General features: G+C 35.7%; 1 protein-coding gene across 6 annotated transcripts in view; it reads right to left on the reverse strand.

Moving 5' to 3' along the window:
* MICU1 (Mitochondrial calcium uptake 1) overlaps positions 1-19,310 on the reverse strand; it is a 69,502-nt gene that overhangs the window by 46,696 nt on the left and 3,496 nt on the right. For 3 of the 6 annotated variants that reach the window (XM_067765244.1, XM_067765241.1, XM_067765242.1), the window contains exons 4-5: positions 3,565-3,727; positions 427-464 (exon numbers count right to left, since the gene is read on the reverse strand). The exons of 1 other annotated variant lie outside the window; for it this stretch is intronic. In XM_067765244.1, the coding sequence (XP_067621345.1) occupies positions 427-464; positions 3,565-3,727 (201 nt within the window). Of the gene's footprint in view, positions 1-426; positions 465-3,564; positions 3,728-6,643; positions 6,804-19,310 lie in introns of all 6 variants that reach the window. 2 more of the 6 variants (XM_067765245.1, XM_067765243.1) reach the window with 1 other exon arrangement.

Raw genomic sequence — 19,310 nt, forward strand, 5'->3', positions numbered from 1 at the left:
ACAACAACATAAGGAAAAAATTAATGAAATTTGCAAATAACATATACAATTTTTTAATGAAATTTGCTTTTATTTTTGGGAATTCGCTGTTCATATTCCACTTCTGATTTTAGTCGACGATCTCACATCGAGCACTGTTTCGCTTTAAATATCATCAATGCTTACGTGACTTGAAGTACTGCATTTATTGCATTCAACTGGTGTGACTATTAAATAGTATGTTCAGCATTTAAATTGCGCTAAATATATTTTGTGACTATAATTTTTATATTAAAATAAATGTATAAGTAGTTTAATTTATATAATTTCCTTATTTCATTTCATTTATTAAATTTTATTTTTTAATTTTATTTCATTCATTTCATTTAATTATTACATTACTCAGATTCGTTGCCTTACAACTTTTTAATACATACGATTACATACCTTGGGATCATAGCGCCGATACTGATCCAGTCCCAAACCTAAAAAATATACATATCGTATTAAAAATCTTACTTAAGTCTTACATAAATAAACATAATTTATTTGTTTCTAGATATCATATACATATCGTTAGTTTAATTCACAAAGGCCCTAACCAATAAATTTAAAATTTAACAGAAGCAAAAAATGTTTTACTTTCACATTTGCTATATGCAGAGATCGATTTTAAAAAGTGGCATAACTCCGCTGTTATTGGTTCTAACATTTTCTAATTTTTACAACTCGCTTTAGTTGTTTGTGTTTTCCAATTGAAATTTTTTTCTAAGTGAGTAGAAACAAGTAAAGGTGTGTAAGTTCGGGTGTAACCGAACATTATATACTCATCGTGAGCTTCAATTGCACATTTCATTTCAGATAAATTACTTTTCTACATATCACGTGGCATCGGCCGTTTAAAAAAAATTGCTCCCCATTTCATCTTACAAATAAACTTGATAAGTGAAATATCATTTATCCAAAACTATTTTTTGCTAAGCTATAGCTTATTATTCTAGTCTACGACCCTTTTAAACTTGTTTTATATCTAAGTTGCCGTGGTGTTTAACCGATCCCGTCCATTTTTACTAGAAATATTTCCTGCTATAGGGAAAATCTGTGTACACAATTTCATTACATGTTAATTTTTCTTCGAGGTATGGCTCCCGAAACATAGAAAATTGCTTAGTCATAAAAGGGGCGGTGCCACACCCATTTTAAAAAATTTTAGTGTTTTCCAATTTAATGTTATAATTCAATTTAAAAAGTAAAATTCTATTGATACAAAGCACTTTTTCGCTAAGATATAGCTTATTATTTTCGTCTACGACCCTTTTAAAAATCTTTTATATAAAAGTGGGCGTGGTCTTTAACCGATCTCGTCCATTTTTTCTAGAAATATTGGGAAAAATTGTGTACCCAATTTTATTACGATCCGTTAATTTTTCTTCGAGTTATGGCTCCCGAAACATAGAAAATTGCTTAGTCGTAAACGGGGCGGTGCCATGCCCATTTTTTTACATTTTAAGTTTTTCCTATTTATTGTTATAAATCCACTTGGGAAATGAAATACCATTGATATAAAGCTCTTTTTGCAAAGATATAGCTTATTTTATTCGTCCACAACCCTTTTAAAAATCTTTTATAAAAAAGTGGGCGTGGTCCTTAACCGATTTCGTTAATTTTTCTTCAAAGATTTCTTTATAGTAAAGGCAACCTCTCTGACAAATTTTGTTACGATAGATTTAACGATTTTTGATTTATGATTAATAATCAGCCCTATTCTGCATTTCGACTTGGATTGGAATTTTTTCGATTTGGCAATTTTGGTATTCTGTGTTCCAATCTCTTTCGATCCAACTTCGAATCGTTCGATTTTTTGTATTCTGCATTTCGATCGTAGTTCCGTTTTTCTAAGTTGCAAATTAGTTGGCGGAAAAATATTTTCTTTTTATTTTTTTATTAATTTATAACAGAATTTTGACAAAAATATAAGTAAAACTTGTTAAGAAACGTAGAAGGCTTGATGATGTTTGTTTTTTATATGTTTCCAGGTCAAAAACAACATGTCGATGTCGAAGTCCTTGGACGTATTTGCCCCGCAAAAGTATCTAACACATACTTGAAAGCACCCTTGTTAAGTCGAAAGTTTTTTTGAACCTAAATAAGAAAATAAGTCATTAAACTTTACCACTTTTAAGTTCAATTTCTTACAATTCGTCACTCATCTCAAATGGATTACACAAATTTCGCAATATTTGCCTTTCCATTCTTGCCTGGCAATTTTCGTATGCGTTGCTTTCCAACTCCATAAATAATGCCGCGGCTATTGATTCCATTATAATAGACAGCTATAATTTGTGTCTGTTCGTTGGGTCCAGTTATATGCCAAAGCAAGCTGCCGGCGTAGAGGAAGGTGAAGCGAAAACGTAAACAATCCGTGCGGAAAGAATAAATAAACCTTTATAAAGTATTTTAGGCCAGTGCAATGAAATTAGCATCCTTAAAATTCAGAAAATTTCAACTATATTCGTGCAGGAATCCGTTTTAACACATCTTGGTGGCCACGGCAGGGAATTGGCCAAAAGAACGACAAAAACACACTTACAATTATGAAAGAACTTCACTCAAAAAAATATAACACTGCGGCAATATATTCTATTGGTTTTTTTTGTACAAAATGGCGTGGATAATAAAATATAAACGTTTTTCAGTGTTTTTTACAAATTTTCTTTAATTGATTTTGTTCCAATGTTCACACATTCCGTACCAACAGCTGATTTCGAAAAATCATTTGCTCTTCCTCTTATCTTTACGATTCCGTCGTAATGCAGAATACCAAACTTCGATTGAAGCGGAGCGTAGAACGGGAACGTAATCGAAATGCAGAATAGGGGTGAATATTTGTAAAATTGATTTTATGACGAGTGGGCGGTGCCACGCCCATTTTAAAATTTTTTTACAGAATTTTATCAAGAGTCTCAGTGTAAGTCCACACGTCAAATTTCAACATTCTAAGTGTATTATTTACTAAATAATCAGGTTTTTTGTGTTTTCCAAAATGTTATATATATATAAAATTGGGCGTGGTAATCATCCGATTTCGCTCATTTTCAATACCAATCTATTCTGGGTCCTGATAAGCTTGTTTACCAAATTTGGTGAAGATATCTCAATATTTAGTCAAGTTATCGTGTTAACGGACAGAGCGGAAATGGCTTAATCAAAATTTTTTTCGACACTGATGATTTTGATATATGGAAGTCTATATCTATCTCGATTCCTTTATACCTGTACAACCAACCGTTATTCAATCAAAGTTAATATACTCTGTGTGCAAAGCACGCTAAGTATTAAAATACTAAAGCTTTAAAAATACACGCCCAATCTATCATACCGAAATCTGTGGAAAACGCAGTTTCGAGACTTTTCGTTGGTTAGGGCGTTTGTGAATGAAGCTAGCGATATACACAAATAAATAAATAAGTTCCTACATTTAACTACTACACATCAATGATGTATTTCCATACATCAATTTTCTAATTTTTTTTTACATTTACATAAAAATTACCACTTATTAATTTAATATCATAGAAGACATACCGTCTGGATGTTTCATGCCTGGCGTCATACTAGTTAAGAAGTCTTGCGGGGTCATAAAAATTTCATAACGATCATCGGTTGTCGGCACTTGTATAGTAGCAAAGTATCGAAATACCTTATCAGGTGTAGAAAACTGACGTATACGATTTTCGTATTCGGTAATCTGAGCACAGACATGAAATGCAGAATTTTACTATTTATTTACTTAATATGTGCGCACTTAATATACATATGTATATGTTAAAAAATAGTGAGCATTGAAAGAAAATTAATTTCAGCGAAAGGAAATATATTGGATACAATAAAAAAAAATTTAAACAAAAATAGTCCTACCCAATACTTTAGAAGCATAGAGAAAAAAGTGCGACACACAATAAACTGGTGCTACATATAAATGTTTGTTTAAATTTAAATGGTACCAATAATTCGTTGCATTTAGGGGTTAACAAACTTATTAGCTAACTATATACATCCATCCATACATAAGTCCACCCAAAGTTAACGCAATTACAATTCACTTAGGCCCGGTTTTTCAGTACAAGTTCAACGCAGTTTGTCAGTTAAACTACGCTTAAACTTATTCTGCAGTTTTTCAGTCTACTTTAACTGAAGTTTAAGCTGAGCTTAAGCGGCCGATCTGACAGGGTTAAACTCTAGTTAACTTATCAGTTATTTGTGTTCGTACGAAACGGCGTCGAATATACCCAACACGTATTTGGGCTTAAGTACCACTACATCTCATGTTGATAACAAGGAAAAAGTTGTTTCGAAGCAGGACTGAACTTAATGCCCCTATTACGGTATACAACTCAACTTAGTTGGGTTGTAATTAAAACAACTCAACCTTCAGACAACTCAACTCCTGTTTGGTATTACGAATTACAACTTATTTCAGTTGAACTTGAATTGGTGCTGCCAACCTAAGAAAGTGTGGATTTGACAGATAAATGAACAGCTGATCAATTTGTGGCGAAAATTTAAGCATTTGCAAAAGTAATTTTGTAATTACGAGATATTATATGATATGAAATCTATTTTATAATGGCGAAAATGTTGGTGATTAACATGTCGCGAATGCGGAAAACATTCGCGTGATCATTCCAATCCCTTGGAACTACCAAGCACAAAGTAAGAACATGTTTAAGTGCAAATGATGAGCTTCAAATGAAGTTATTTTGCAGATTTGAAAGGAAGCATTTTACTCATTACTAAACAAAATTAAGGACCAATTCCACAAACGCTTTCGAGGGAAGGCTGAACCCCTATTTTAAAATTATGCGCCACATTCAGATTCCTTGCTGATGGCAGCTATCAAAAATGCTGTGGAAATGATTTTGGTGTTGGAATGGTTTTAGATATTATTGAGAAGCATATTTCAGCGAAGTGGATTAAAACCCAAGCAGCCAAAATTGTATTTTACTCTAAAACAGGATGCCCAGGAGTAGTGGTTACTAACAATGGAACTCACGTTCGCATAATTTCACCTATTTTGGCTGCATCCGAACTGCGGCCAGCCTCGTCCAACTTCGGAATATTCAATGTAATCCATCGTTTAAACGTTTTTTTTTCTATAAATGTGCACAAAATTGTTGATTATTGTTTGATTAAAAAATGTTTAACTACCGGCTTTAAATTTTTTGTTTTTTTTTTTTTTTGTAACGTGTTATGAGCCTGTGCACCATCTAACTCTCATAAAAGGTGGATCAAAAGACGCGTTTCGATCTCCGTTTTGGTAAAAGTCTGGTTGAGGGGTTGACTGCTAATACTGCTAATATGTTTCTTTTCCGCCTTCGGATTATTCTTCTCGAGATCAAAATATTTACAAAAACGCACAAAATGGCCCAAGGGGGTCCGAAATATGAGGCCCGATCCACGGTTTTTTTACACAGAAGATCTTCCTGTGTTGGCGGCCTTTGGCCGCGATTTGTAAAAATAACCCTGGGTAGGTCCAACGCCTTTCTGCATTAGTGTGTAGAAAAAATCTGGCACAATACATCCACATGAAAATTTCAAACGAATTGATATGATAGAAATTAAATTTTTAATTTTTGTTTTCGGATTCTTAAATCGGAGGTCGAAACGCGTCTTTTGCTACCAACTTTGAAAATTTTTGTTAAAAATTAGGTGGTGAACCGTCTTCTAAAACGTTGCATTTTTTCAAAACAACTGCAATAGTAATCAGTTGTAAGATTTTGACGCGTTTGACAACTACACTAACACAACGTTGTAAACGGTAATGCCACAAAAAGTTGTTAGACGAGACAACTCAACTGACATTTTTTTTTACAGGTTGGGTTGTAATCTGTAATACCAAATTGCGAAATTTCAACCCAACCAGAGTTGAGTTGTAAACGGCAATAGGGGCATAAGAATCATAACGTTGTGAGCAAAAAAAGAAATTTTTTATATATATATAATAATCTGGGAAATGTATTGGATATGCATTTGAAAGCTATGCATTTCACAAAATCTTTCAAAGGTCGGAAAATAATTTAAGAATGACGTTGGAGGTCAATTCAAGCACTATACATTTTACAAAATTTCACAAAGGTTGGATAGTGATTGGAGAATGAAGTTGGATAACAACTTGATAACTATCTGGTACCACCTCTGGAACTAGATATATATCTCTCAAGGCTGGAGACATTTTTTTCCATGTTTGTTGGGTAAACAAAATCCAATGCGCGTAAAAGATTTTCGTATTCGATAATCTTAAGGAGTTTTTGATTTGTTTATATAATACATATGAACGTACATGTGTGCAGTGTATTTGCATAACATTTACAAAAGTTGTGCAGGTGATTTGTAACGTGTATTGAATGAGAGAAAGGTTCAATTCAAACAAAGGTACATAACATGAAATTATCTACAAATTATCTAGATAACAAAAAAAAAAAAAACAGTGTTGCCGTACAAAAAGGTTACCCCGAAACGCGGCCTTAAACTGTGACTGAAAAACTGCTCAGTAGTTTAACTGGAGTTTAAATTTGACTAGAGTTTAAGCAAACTTAGTTTAAGCTTAGCTTAACCAACTACTGAAAAACCGAGCCTTAAAGATTCGTTTGTTAACCCAACATACCATGTGGCTGCATGAGGCCGGGATAAATTGAGCGCAAAAAATCATCAGGTGTCATGCAGATTTCCGCAGATGTAGCTGTGGTAAGACGTACAGTGGCGAAATAGCGAAATATTTTGTCTGGCGTTGAATATGCGCGTAAACGATTTTCGTATTCGATAATCTTCAGGAGTTTTTGATTTGTTTATATAATACATATGTACGTACATGTGTGCAGTGTATTTGCATAAAATTTACAAAAGTTGTGCAGGTGATTTGTAACGTGTATTGAGTGAGAGAAATGTTCAATTCAAACAAAGGTACATAACATGAAATTAAAAGAAAACAGTTTAAATTATATAAAAATTAGAAAAAGCACTGTAATAAAGAATATAAAAGAGATAATAAATTGAAGTGAAAGTAAAAAAATAAGTGCTTAATAAGAAATAAATTAAACACATAGGTCCGTAATCATAGTCGCTGCCTAAAATACTCTTTACTTAAAATCTTGCCTAAATTAAAAATGGGATTTAAAATTTTGGTTGTTGTTGTAGCGGAATTACAGTCCTTGGTCGGGAAAAATACCGAGTCACTCCGGTACATAGAACCGACTGCCTTGGGAAGCGTAGAACCGAATGCCTTTTTTAAAATTTTGGTCTGTCATAGACATACTAAACACAGTTTTCAGCTAAAATAAGCATGGACAGGGTATCCGCACGAAAAAAGGTATTGATTGGCGCTATGAAGATATTTTTTAGAAATTTTAAAAGTTCCTTACAACCGTGGTTACTTGACTCCACGTATAAAAATGGTAATTTTTTACTTGACAAAAACTCTTACAATAGCACAAAAATTGTCAAAGGAGTACCTGAAAACGCGTTTTGATCATAATTCGGTGGCGGATAATTATCATTCAATCCTGTTTAAAAGTTATTAGCAAACGTTTTGTAAAAATTCTCTGTTTTTTATCAACCGTCAATTTAAAATTGAGTGCACAATCTTTTGATTGAACATGAACATACTTATTTAAAGAAAATTCACTTAATTTCGTTCTTAAAAAATTATTTAAATCTCGCAACATAAACGAATAAGTAGTTAAAGCGGATTTGGGCTCCATAAAGCAAAGGAAGCAAGAAGGCTATCCACTCATACACTCGTATTCATGTTGAATAGTTTATATAGTTTGTAAGATTGTTGTAAAGAAAAGTTGTTTTCATTAAGACAGATGTGACGGCCAAAATGATGCAAACCTTAAATGTTAGTTGCCCCTAACCGTTAAAGCCGTTTAATTAAATATACCCGAAACCAAATAGGGATATCTCTAACCTCGGTACTAATAAGTATGCAGGACATTCAATGATAAGGTTAAATAAAATTTAGGTTTGTCTTCGCAAATTCAGCATAAATAAAGGGAGTTTAGTATAGTTTTCCATAGGAAAGAAGTGACCTAGAATGTTGAGCCATTGTACATGGACCTGCAAAGTTAAACCCTTTTACATTAGAAAATCATTGAACTCAAGTCGATCATGACATAGACTAAGAGGGAGATAAAGGGGGGAGTAGTTCAGCAGCGCCCGTACCAAGCAGTTCTTTAAATTTTTGTTGCTAATTATTGTAAAGGGGAATAGAAGACACAAAAAGAAATGCCCGCAGAATTTAATTCAATAATTATGTAATGTAATTCAATAATTAGACGTCGGAAATAAGAAATTGTTCTTTTATTAATAGATATTCACAAAAAACCGAATAATCACCCTCAAACGGCTGCGAAACTGGTGAAATTTGTATCAGCGCAACACGCCTTTTTAGTTAATTCTTTTGAATGAAATGTTTTTTTGCAAAAATATCTTGACAGAGTACAAGTATTACTTTGTCGCCTTCGGATTATTGCTTCCGAAATTAAAACGCGCCATTTGACACCTCTCCCGAACTTTTTTGACACGTATTAAGAATCGACGCCTGTGGTAAATAATTTCTTCCATTGAATATTTATTTCTAAATTTAATGCCAAAATCAGTATAGGATGCTACTTTTTCCTCAAAAGATACTAAAATATCAAAACTCACAAATATCTTTGAATGCGGAATAGTCTTAATTAAAGATTTCGCATATGTGGAGCCAAGTAACCATCGCACATTTTAAGATTGCGTAATTTTCGCCACAAACATATTAATACGCATTCTAGGTATAATAAATTAACACCTGACGTATATTTTCTTGTCGGGGAAGCCTTTTTTCACTTCCATTTAAGTTCATCGCGTTTAAATAGCAAATTGTTTAATTTCTCGCAAATATTGACAGCAGACCACCAACTTAAAACCTATTTTAAAAAATTTAAATCGGGCTCATGTCATTTTAAATTTAAAATACTTTTTTAAAGATAAAATAGTGTTTAAGTGGACTAGAAAAGACTTAAAATGATATTTAATTTAGAACCATGTTTAAACCAATAAAACTCAATTTTATTTCGACTATGATTACGGCCCATATTATTTACAATTATTTTTAGAAGTATAAAAAGTTGCAATTCGGGTATCACCGAACATTATATATTATACCCAGTTGCTAGATTTTGAATGTCTGATGCGGTCAAGCCGAATCGATCGAATCTCTCCTACTACTGATTCAAATACGGTAAAGGACCGTTATCTTTTCGGAGAGTTTTTCACAGCTTCAATAATAACTAATACTTATTACTAACAATTACTTAAAGCAACTTGTTGTTATTATTCTGAAACGATTTCCCGTTATTACTTGTCAATTTTTGTTGGAGACAACTCGATTTCGGCGTTGTGCCACTTCAGTTGTCAATGTTCATCGAACGAAATTGAACACTAAGGATGTCACAACGCCGTACCGATGCACATAGGTAGATTTTCAAGTTTTAGGCGGCCAAAAATATTTTATTGCCTATATCTTCTTAAAACTGTTTAATAAATGAAAAATTATAATAATTTGTGTAATTAATCGGTTATATTAAAAAAATAGATATTACACTATGTAACACTAAAAGATACCTGCGCGGTGAGGCTATTTTTCTTGTTGTACAAATATACCGACAATGCAAGCTACAAAAATTATAAAGAGAAAATGGGACCAAATACAAAACACAACAAAAATAACAAAAGCTAAGTTTCAACAAATTCTAGATTTTTGTCTGAGAGAAAATAGCCGTATTTTTTTTACACGCTTATACGTTTCATTTGCGCGTGAAAAAAGCCTATCCTCGCTTAGATAATGCTTAGGAGACCCATCTAGCGGCTATGGTTAAACAACTAGCTACAGCAACAGGGTGTAGCGAAAAGCGGAGACACAACCCTCTGTTGTATTTCTGTGTATAAAGCCGGAGTCATTGGTGCCGTATGTCGTAACGCTGTATCTGTATCCCTAACGTAATCAGCAGTTTATCGTTACGACGGTAAACCAAAACCCAATTGGTTGGCTACGATACGGTTACGACCTTAGCGGCACCAATAATCGAATGCATTGATTCTCATAAGGTTGGTCGAATCATCTGTTATAAGCAGGGATGCACCTTAACGTTAAGCTAATCGTTTATCAAAAAATTTCCACCGTTTCCGTTGAAACACTTCGAAATATTATCGATAAAGAAATTATCAAGATAAATTGTATCTCGTTTTTAACCGAAACGAAAAGCTTTCGTTAACGTTAAAAACGTTAACGAAAACGTGATACTTTATGTTTGAATTATGCTGGCAATGCTATAGCCATGGTGAAGCCGTAAGGTGGCAACAACGAGCGTACATACACACACAAACTCTATGTAATTTGTTTGTGTAATTCGTTGGTGGTAATGTCAAAAATACTCTGAGAAATGTTCGTACTGTCAAAATTCATGAGAAAAGTTGCAATCAGCTTGGATAATGCTTTCACCTTTAATGACTCCGCCATCAATCAGCTTTGCCAGCATAGTTTGAAATTAATAATCAACATAAACGATTTGATTTCGTTTTGATATGGCAGAAAACGAAACGAAATCATTTCGTTAATTTGACGATCTTAACGTTAATAAACGAAACGAAATGACTTCGTTTCGTTTATTAACGTTGATTATCGTAACGAAATGATATCGTTTCGTTGGTTAAGCATGCCTGGTTATAAGCAAGGGTGGGCATGAGCTTAGCACCTGCTAAGCGGCCATATACGTATACAACGAGCGAACGAAAAATGACTACTTCGTCAAAATCAACGACCAAACACATTTAGTTTGCTTTCGACGTCCGTACAATAAGGAGGTGTCGCACGCAATATTACCACAGAGAACGGTCGAAAAATACGTACATATGAATAAAAAATTTTCAATGTTGTCCCCGAAAAAGTGTTTTTAATTGTTTTGCATTTTTCAGAAGTAAAATATGGTAGTTTTAGTATTTTTAAACTGTTTTGTTTAGCTTGACTTGACAGGCCGTTGTGAACGAATTTTGTAATTAAAATTTAATTAACTTTCCGATAAGGTACAAGCTTGAAACTTGAAATATAATATATTTCAAAAAATCGTATTTGTGGTCCGATTAGGCTCATATTTCATATCGCTTCATATAACGATTCCTAAGGAATTTCTTCTGCTTTCTTCACTGCTATAAGTTCCGCCTAAAACACGCTGTAGTAATCAGGCAGCCCGTAGGATCTATTTATTTTTGGACCAACTCAGTAAAGAGCAGATCCAATCCCTTCTATTAATTTGGAACCATCCGTATAAACGTGTATAGCACAGGGGTAAGGTTATTTACGCTCCTGTGGAGTAAAACGAAATGTCGACTTAAGCTTTGCTTGCAAATGAAGTTTATAATTTTCCCGCAAACTAAGCATTGTGGCCTATTGCCGCTATTTAAAACAAAAAAAAACTCTACTTCCCATTCAATCTGAAACATTTTGCATTCATAAGTACGTACAATACTTTCGTATTGTACGACCAAACACTGTACCAAGACTGCGTGTGATACGTGCTTATTGTACAATCGCTGGAATCAAACTAAATAAATATTTGATTTTGCATTCGTGCTAGCCACGCGTTCGTGTATACTAACACATTCTCAATTTGGTAATCGTGTAAATGGAGTGGTGCCCACCTATGCATATATTCCAAAGCTCAGTCCTATAGTCGATCACAACATAATTAAACAACAAAACATCACACTAGCTTACAAGTCCAACAATACACTGTCCAAAATATACACAAAAACAAAGACTCCAGTAGACAAGCAACAACAAAACAACGTGATGTACAAAGTAGAATGTAAAGGAAAGAAGAACGAGAACTGTGGTAAAACATACGTTGGGACGACAAAGCGGACGCTAGGTGTTCGCATTGCCGAACACGCAGCTGATATTAGAAAACAATAAACACAGCACCATTGTTTACTATATAGTTTGGCAGCTTAAGTAGAGGTTATGTTGCGAATAGAGTGGAAGGCAGTGGACTAGGCAGTCGAATGTCATATAATGAAGGAATGGTGTTCGGAGTTTATTCAAAGTTAAACAAAAAATTATAAAAGCTTTAATAATAAATAAAACTATTGATTCAATAACAACAAAAACGCCATATATATTCTGTATACATAAATTTGTAAGGATTATCTCACTTTAAAATTTGAATTAAATAATCTAAATTTTTTTTTGAAACTGAGTCGAGAACTGTGCGTGTGAATGTGCGAATTTTCACCGATCAGCTGTTAGTTGCGCTACTTGGTAAAATTTACAATGCACAGCACTACACTGTCACAGCACATACTCAACTGTGGCCATACAGCTGTTTCCACGAACACCAAAATTATTGATAAGGAAAAAAAGGGAGATGGTGAGATACACACTTGAAAGCTTGCACATTTTAAACAACAGACAAAAGACGAACAGAAAGGAGGACAGCGACAATATCGCCGCTGCATACATGCTATGCCTGAGTAAATAAATAAATTAGTAATGACAAGACTACCACGTAGGGTGGTACCGATATTTTAGTTCTATATGTATGTTCATATTGTCAAATATTGTTGTACGTGTAATTTAATGTTTTCATGTTAATTTCTATGTGTTGTGACATTTAGTTTCTTTATTTATTTGAAAATAAAAATAGTGTAGCCCCCGAAGAGGCTGAAATATTCAGCGAAACGTTGGGCGAAAGGTAAAATAAATCTTTATTTGTACCCGGAAATATCAGATCAGACTAGCCTACTCAAAAAATTCAAGAAGTGTACTAACTTAGTTCTGTCTTTATTTAGGGACAATTTTTAATTGGTTTTATGAAAAATTATAATAATTTGTGTAACTAATCGGTTATATTAGAATAGATATTACACTGTGTAGCACTAAAAAATATCTGCACAGTGAGGCTATTTTTCTTGTTGTACAGCAACAAGGGTGTATCACACCCACTATCTAACCCCCTATCTGCAAGTACCTACAACTAAATTGGATGCAGTTGGTAAGCTAATTGTGCCAAGTACCATGTTCACTTGGACGGACTTGGAAACATAACAAAACTGGTTTTGAACACCAAAAATCAAAAAAAAATAAAAATTGTTTAACATTCCAAATAAAATAGGTTCTTTATCAATTTATAACTTTTAAAAATTATAAACATCATTAATAATGTTAGTATTTACCTGAAATATCAGAATCCATCACAATTAGTCAACTCAATTGTCTTAAAACTTAAAATATTCACTTTACAACAGGCATGACGTAGCTGAATGCGTTTACAACCATTTCAACTATCGTAGGAGTGCGAGTTCGACTCCCACTCCCGGGAGAAAAGGCTTTGAAGAGATTTACAAGGTATAATCGAAACAGCTGTCGCCTTGTCCGTCCTGATGTCACGTTGTTTAAATTTTTCCCAAATTATTAAATAAATTATAAAATTAAAAAATTACTTCAAATAAAAAATGTTTTCATACATTTAAAAAAAAGCAATATGGGCAATCCCCGATTATTAAAATCATACAAACAGACAAAATTGGTTAATCGTTGTAGTTCTATAAATATAACGAAAACAGCAACAAAAACCAAAGTTTCTTTGAAAACCGCCGTACCAAGCATAGCTTTAACACATAATTGCATACGAAGTATGCAATGTGTAAAAGATTAAAATATGCAAAAAGAAGGCAATTGGGAAAAACTTTACAACAGGCATGACGTAGCTGAATGCGTTTACAACCATTTCAACTATCGTAGGAGTGCGAGTTCGACTCCCACTCCCGGGAGAAAAGGCTTTGAAGAGATTTACAAGGTATAATCGAAACAGCTGTCGCCTTGTCCGTCCTGATGTCACGTTGTTTAAATTTTTCCCAAATTATTAAATTAAAATATTCACGTTAAAACATGCGATTTCACATACGTTAAAAAAACTATAACACGCGTTTCAGAAATAGCTAAATTCCGATTACTTGACAGCTAACGCCAGGTATGCGATGGATGGGAAGGGGTAGAATTATTGTTCCCCTGTCTATTCTTATGCGGCAGTTATGCGGCAATTACCCACGAACGTACGTAGAAAAAACGTGTCAGCTGACACGACCTATCTTGTAAGTGTGCAATGTAAACGAAAACTCACCGACGTGCAACGCCCGTACGTACGTAGCCCGGAACGTAGAAATCAAAACAATTTTGATTTTTTCCGTAAGAACGTGTCAGCTGATCGCTCTCTCACTAGACAGAGTTGCCTAGTAAACTTTTGTGCGCTAATTTTTGACCGTGTGCAGTTTTATGCAAAAACACCTAATTAAAGTTTGAAAAATTGTGAAAATAATTCGAAATAATTATGTAAAAGTGCAGATTATAAATATGTAATCTATTTATATTTATTTAATATTAATTCCAGCCTTTTATAACATCAAAAATTAAATTGGAAAAAGTTGATGTTTCCATAAGCATGCATGCAAACTGGCCAATGGCAACAGTGCTTTGTTGTAAACAATACACACACAAATATGTTATGTACATGTACACAGACGCACACATTGATTCCTACGGGCTTGAGAATTCGGTCAAACGTGCTTCGTACGACAAACGTCCGTACGTACGGCACACGTCGGTGGGTAACTGCCGCATTAAGCTGTGGGAGTGCTTTTTTGGTAAATGTGGCAACTTTCAGAAACTCAATTATGGCCGCCTAAATGTCTAACATCTACCTATGTGCGATGTCTCCAAACCCAAATTGGCAAGGCATGACGGAAAATCCAATTCCAAAATAATTTTTATTCTTGGCCTGACGGAAAAATTACCAATATAAAATACTAAAAAGATAGCGCGGTTAACATAATGTAATGATAGAAGGTGGCGGAAGATTTGACTGCTTTCATATCGAACGCCCTTAGCTCCAGTGAGCTCCAGGTTGTATTTTGGAAGCACACGAGAATGTGGGCATAAAATAGGCCCCTTTTCAAATAGTACTTAAATTAATACTTTTTAAATAATGATAGAATATAGATGTAGTTTGATTTTAATGCAATTTTATGATAAAAACTATGAAATTAAGTTTGCTTTATTGATTTTTGAAACGTTTGCAGCTTATCGATTTTGCTGGTAATACTCTAGGACAGAGGTCGACTGCTAATACACTGCAAAAAATATGGAATAGGGTTTCAAAAGACATGTTTTAACCTCCATATCAAAACCTGAAAGTAAAGACTTGACTAATGTCAAAAGATGTTTGCAGAAAAAACTATTTAAATTTTATGCTGAAAGGGTTCTGCGACAAAAGGCTATGAAAAAGATCGTACTCCTGGACTTGGAGCGGTTGAGGGTCATTGTTCGGATTTAAATGCCGAGGCCAAAACGTGTCTTTTGAACACGCTCCTGACAGTTTTAAACGGGTATTAGCAGTCTACACCTGTCCTGTTGTATAACTCACTTAATTGGCGCTTAGCCGTTTAAACGGATATGGCTCCAACAAGGTGCGCCAGCCGCTTCTTTTCTCTGCCAACTGGCGCCAATTGGTCACACCAAGGGAGTTTAAATCATTTTCCACCGGGGCCTTCCAGCGGAGTGGTGGAACAATTTAACAACATTCAATAGTATGACGAACAAGACGACAGATATATAAATTACGTTGGATATAGTAAGTTGAAGTTCTGAATTTGAGTCTTTATCCCGTAAACCTGAGAAGTTTCCGCTGTGAGAAGATTCACTGTTGGTCACCCTCCATTACAATTCGACGCTCAGGTCAACTGTAGGCAGGGGTTCGGAGCCAAAGGGATCATCGGTCACCAGACTACACATCTATCCAAGCCTTCGCTGAGAGTACAGAAGAAGAGCGTTGTTTTAAACAACATTACATCTACATTACATAGCATACATTGTTTTTGCTTTTGTCTTAACGATAAAGGATACTCCCCAAAGGTTTTGGGTAACGTTATCGGTGTTGGTAGTCCTTTTCCGGATATAGATCCGGCTAGTGCCATTAAGGTATTAGCAGGAGTAGCTCCGAATCGAATTAATGTGACCAAGTTCAGCCTTCTAGGTTAACCATCCTCTCCACACAAGCTTCTGGTAGCCATTTACCTGGAATGACTATCATGGGTGGATGACTTGTACATTAATCGGGTTACTATACAAAAGTGTAATATAATGCCACCTCTCAAAGACCGGTGTATCGGTAAACATCTCTGAGGCTCACGGTCCATCAGCTTTATTCATCAATAGTGACATACTTACCAATCTCAATAAACCCGCAATTTGTTACTACGGACTCGTATAAAACCGACAAACACATTTAGTCTCATTACGATTAGAAAATAACAGTTTCTACTGATTATATCTAGAAAAGAGATATTCAGGATTACATCCACAATCACAGGGCACAGGCTGTTTAGCCTACACACGGAAAGTATGGAAGTTCCCTTCAACGCTAAGTGTAAGAGCTGTAGTGAGGACGGTTGATAGGAAACAGTCACCCATATCCCCTGCAGGAGCTTAGTCTTAGGGAGCATTAGGTTCCGAACATAAGCCAGTTTTATGCTTTAAGGGCGATATCAAAATACTCTATAAAGGACATCAGGAGGCATATTGACCTAACCAAATGGTTTTGAGTTAAACACTAACGGGGTATATCAAGCAACCAAACAACCATAAAAGCCTCGGATACTGCCCCTTTTGGTGCTGACCACGGAAAACGTTTTACCACCTATGATTTGAGGTCACGCATTTAAAATTTCCGGTTCATTGACGGGAATGATGTCACTGCCCGAATGGTTCGTCAAGGAAAATGCTAACAATATAGCCATCATTTTAAACAATTATTATCGATTTTATACTAATATTGCTACATCTTACCATCATTTAATGCAGAAAATATGGTAGTTTTAATATTTTTGTTCAAATAAACAAAATTATTAAATGAGAATTGTCATACGGTTGAATCATATAAAAGTCATCACAAAACGGAACTTGAGAAAAAAAGTGATGCCGTTGCATATTTTTTCAGAAAAAAACGATTTGTATAGTTTTACATACATTTTTCCTCTGAATAAAAAAGGAGTTTTGTAAAGCGACCACATTCTTATTTCTAAGGGCGTTCAAGATGGCGGCGTTAGAGCGAGAAACTGCTTACATCCGCCACCTTCTATAATTCCATCATGGCGGTTAACATCATATTCGGAGATTTTAAATAGCAAAGTACTTTTTTAGAATTAACCAGCTGGTTTTTTCGTATATGTAACGAAATGTTCAGTGAATCTTTCGTAACCAAAGACAGACTTAAAGCTGGAGACATTGGTGCTTTATCGGTAACCGTTTATAACAGCTGATTCGACCAATCTTATGAGAATCAATGCAATCGATTATTGGTGCCGCTAAGGTCGTAACCGTATCGTAGCCAACCAATTGGGTTTTGGTTTACCGTCGTAACGATAAACAGCTGATTACGTTAGGGATACGGATACAGCGATACGACATACGGCACCAATGACTCCAGCTTAAAGGAACGTGTCAATCGTATTTGTTTTTGATAGCAGGTGATTTTTCTCTATTCGTTAATTACAACTTACCGTTAAACGAGTGAATTCGTGTTCTAGTAACTGAGTATGAAAACAGTACATCTACCAAAGAGGATAGATTAAAATAAGAGCAACCAGTTTGCTGTTGTTGTTGTTGTTGTTGTTGTTGTTGTAGCAATGCTCGCCCCACCTAATAGCCGCGACCGATCACAAATTGTCATCAATATCCTCTAACGGGAGTCCAAGGAAACTTGCCGTTTCAACAGGGGTGGACCATAAGGAAAGGGGTGTTAGAGGCGTTGGTTCCACATTACAATTAAAGAGATGGTTGGTGTCATGTGGGGACACATTGCAAGCAGGGCATACATTTTGTATGTCGGGGTTGATTCTGGATAGGTAAGAGTTTAACCTGTTACAGTATCCAGAACGAAGTTGAGCAAGAGTGACACGCGTTTCCCTGGGGAGTATGCGTTCCTCTTCTGCGAGTAATGGATATTTTTCTTCAAGTACTGGATTCACCGGGCAATTCCCGACATAAAGGTCCGACGCCTGTCTATGGAGTTCACCAAGGACCTGTTTGTGTTTTTCCGCTTCATACGGCTGGGTTCTCAGGTGCCGTATTTCCTCAAAATGCTTACGGAGATGACTCCTTAGGCCCCTAGGCGGTGCTGGTTCGTCAATCAGATGTCTGTTGGGATGCCCAGGTTTCTGGGTATTCAACAGAAACTGTTTGGTCAGCATCTCATTTCTCTCCCTGATGGGGAGTATTCTCGCCTCATTATGCAGATGGTGTTCTGGGGACATAAGAAGACAGCCCGTGGCGATTCTGAGAGCAGTATTTTGGCAGGCCTGTAGTTTCTTCCAGTGGGTGGTTTTTAGGCTTGGCGACCATATGGGTGACGCGTAGCACGTAATCGGCTGGCTAATTGCTTTGTATGTGGTCAAGAGCGTTTCTTTATCTTTTCCCCAGGTACTGCCAGCAAGGGATTTGAGGATTTTATTACGGCTCTGAATTCTTGGAACAATTGCGGTTGCGTGCGTACCAAAATGGGGAAGGGTAGATCCTGATCAAACGTCACACCCAAGATTTTGGGGTGTAGGACAGTCGGTAGCGTAGTGCCATCGACGTGGATGTTCAATATAGTCGACATTTGGGGCGTCCATGTTGTAAATAAGGTCGCGGAAGATTTAGTCGGTGACAATGCCAGGTTTCGCGAGGCGAAAAAACTGGGGAGATCAGGGAGATAGCCGTTTATTTTATTGCATAGCTCATCGATCTTTGGGCCTGGGCCTGTGGCCATTATTGTGCAGTCATCGGCGTAGGAAACAATTGTGACTCCTTCCGGTGGTGAAGGTAGCTTAGATATGTAGAAATTAAACAAAAGCGGGGATAGGACACCACCCTGTGGCACCCCTTGTTTAATTCTCCTTTGTTTTGATGTTTCGTTTCTGAATTGCACCGATGCCTGCCGACCACCCAGATAATTTGCGGTCCACCTGTTAAGACATGGGGGAAGGGTGGACCCTTCCAGGTCTTGCAGTAACGAGCCATGGTTGACCGTATCAAAAGCTTTTGATAGGTCTAACGCTACGAGTACTGTTCTATGGTGGGGATATTGATTCAAACCGCAATTTATCTGGGTGCTAATGACATTTAGCGCGGAGGTAGTGCTATGGAGTTTTCTGAAGCCATGCTGATGAGGGGCTAGCTGCAAATGTGCTTGGAAATAAGGGAGCAA

This window comes from Eurosta solidaginis, chromosome 2, assembly GCF_040869045.1.
Source record: "Eurosta solidaginis isolate ZX-2024a chromosome 2, ASM4086904v1, whole genome shotgun sequence".
Taxonomy (NCBI): Eukaryota; Metazoa; Arthropoda; class Insecta; order Diptera; family Tephritidae; genus Eurosta; species Eurosta solidaginis.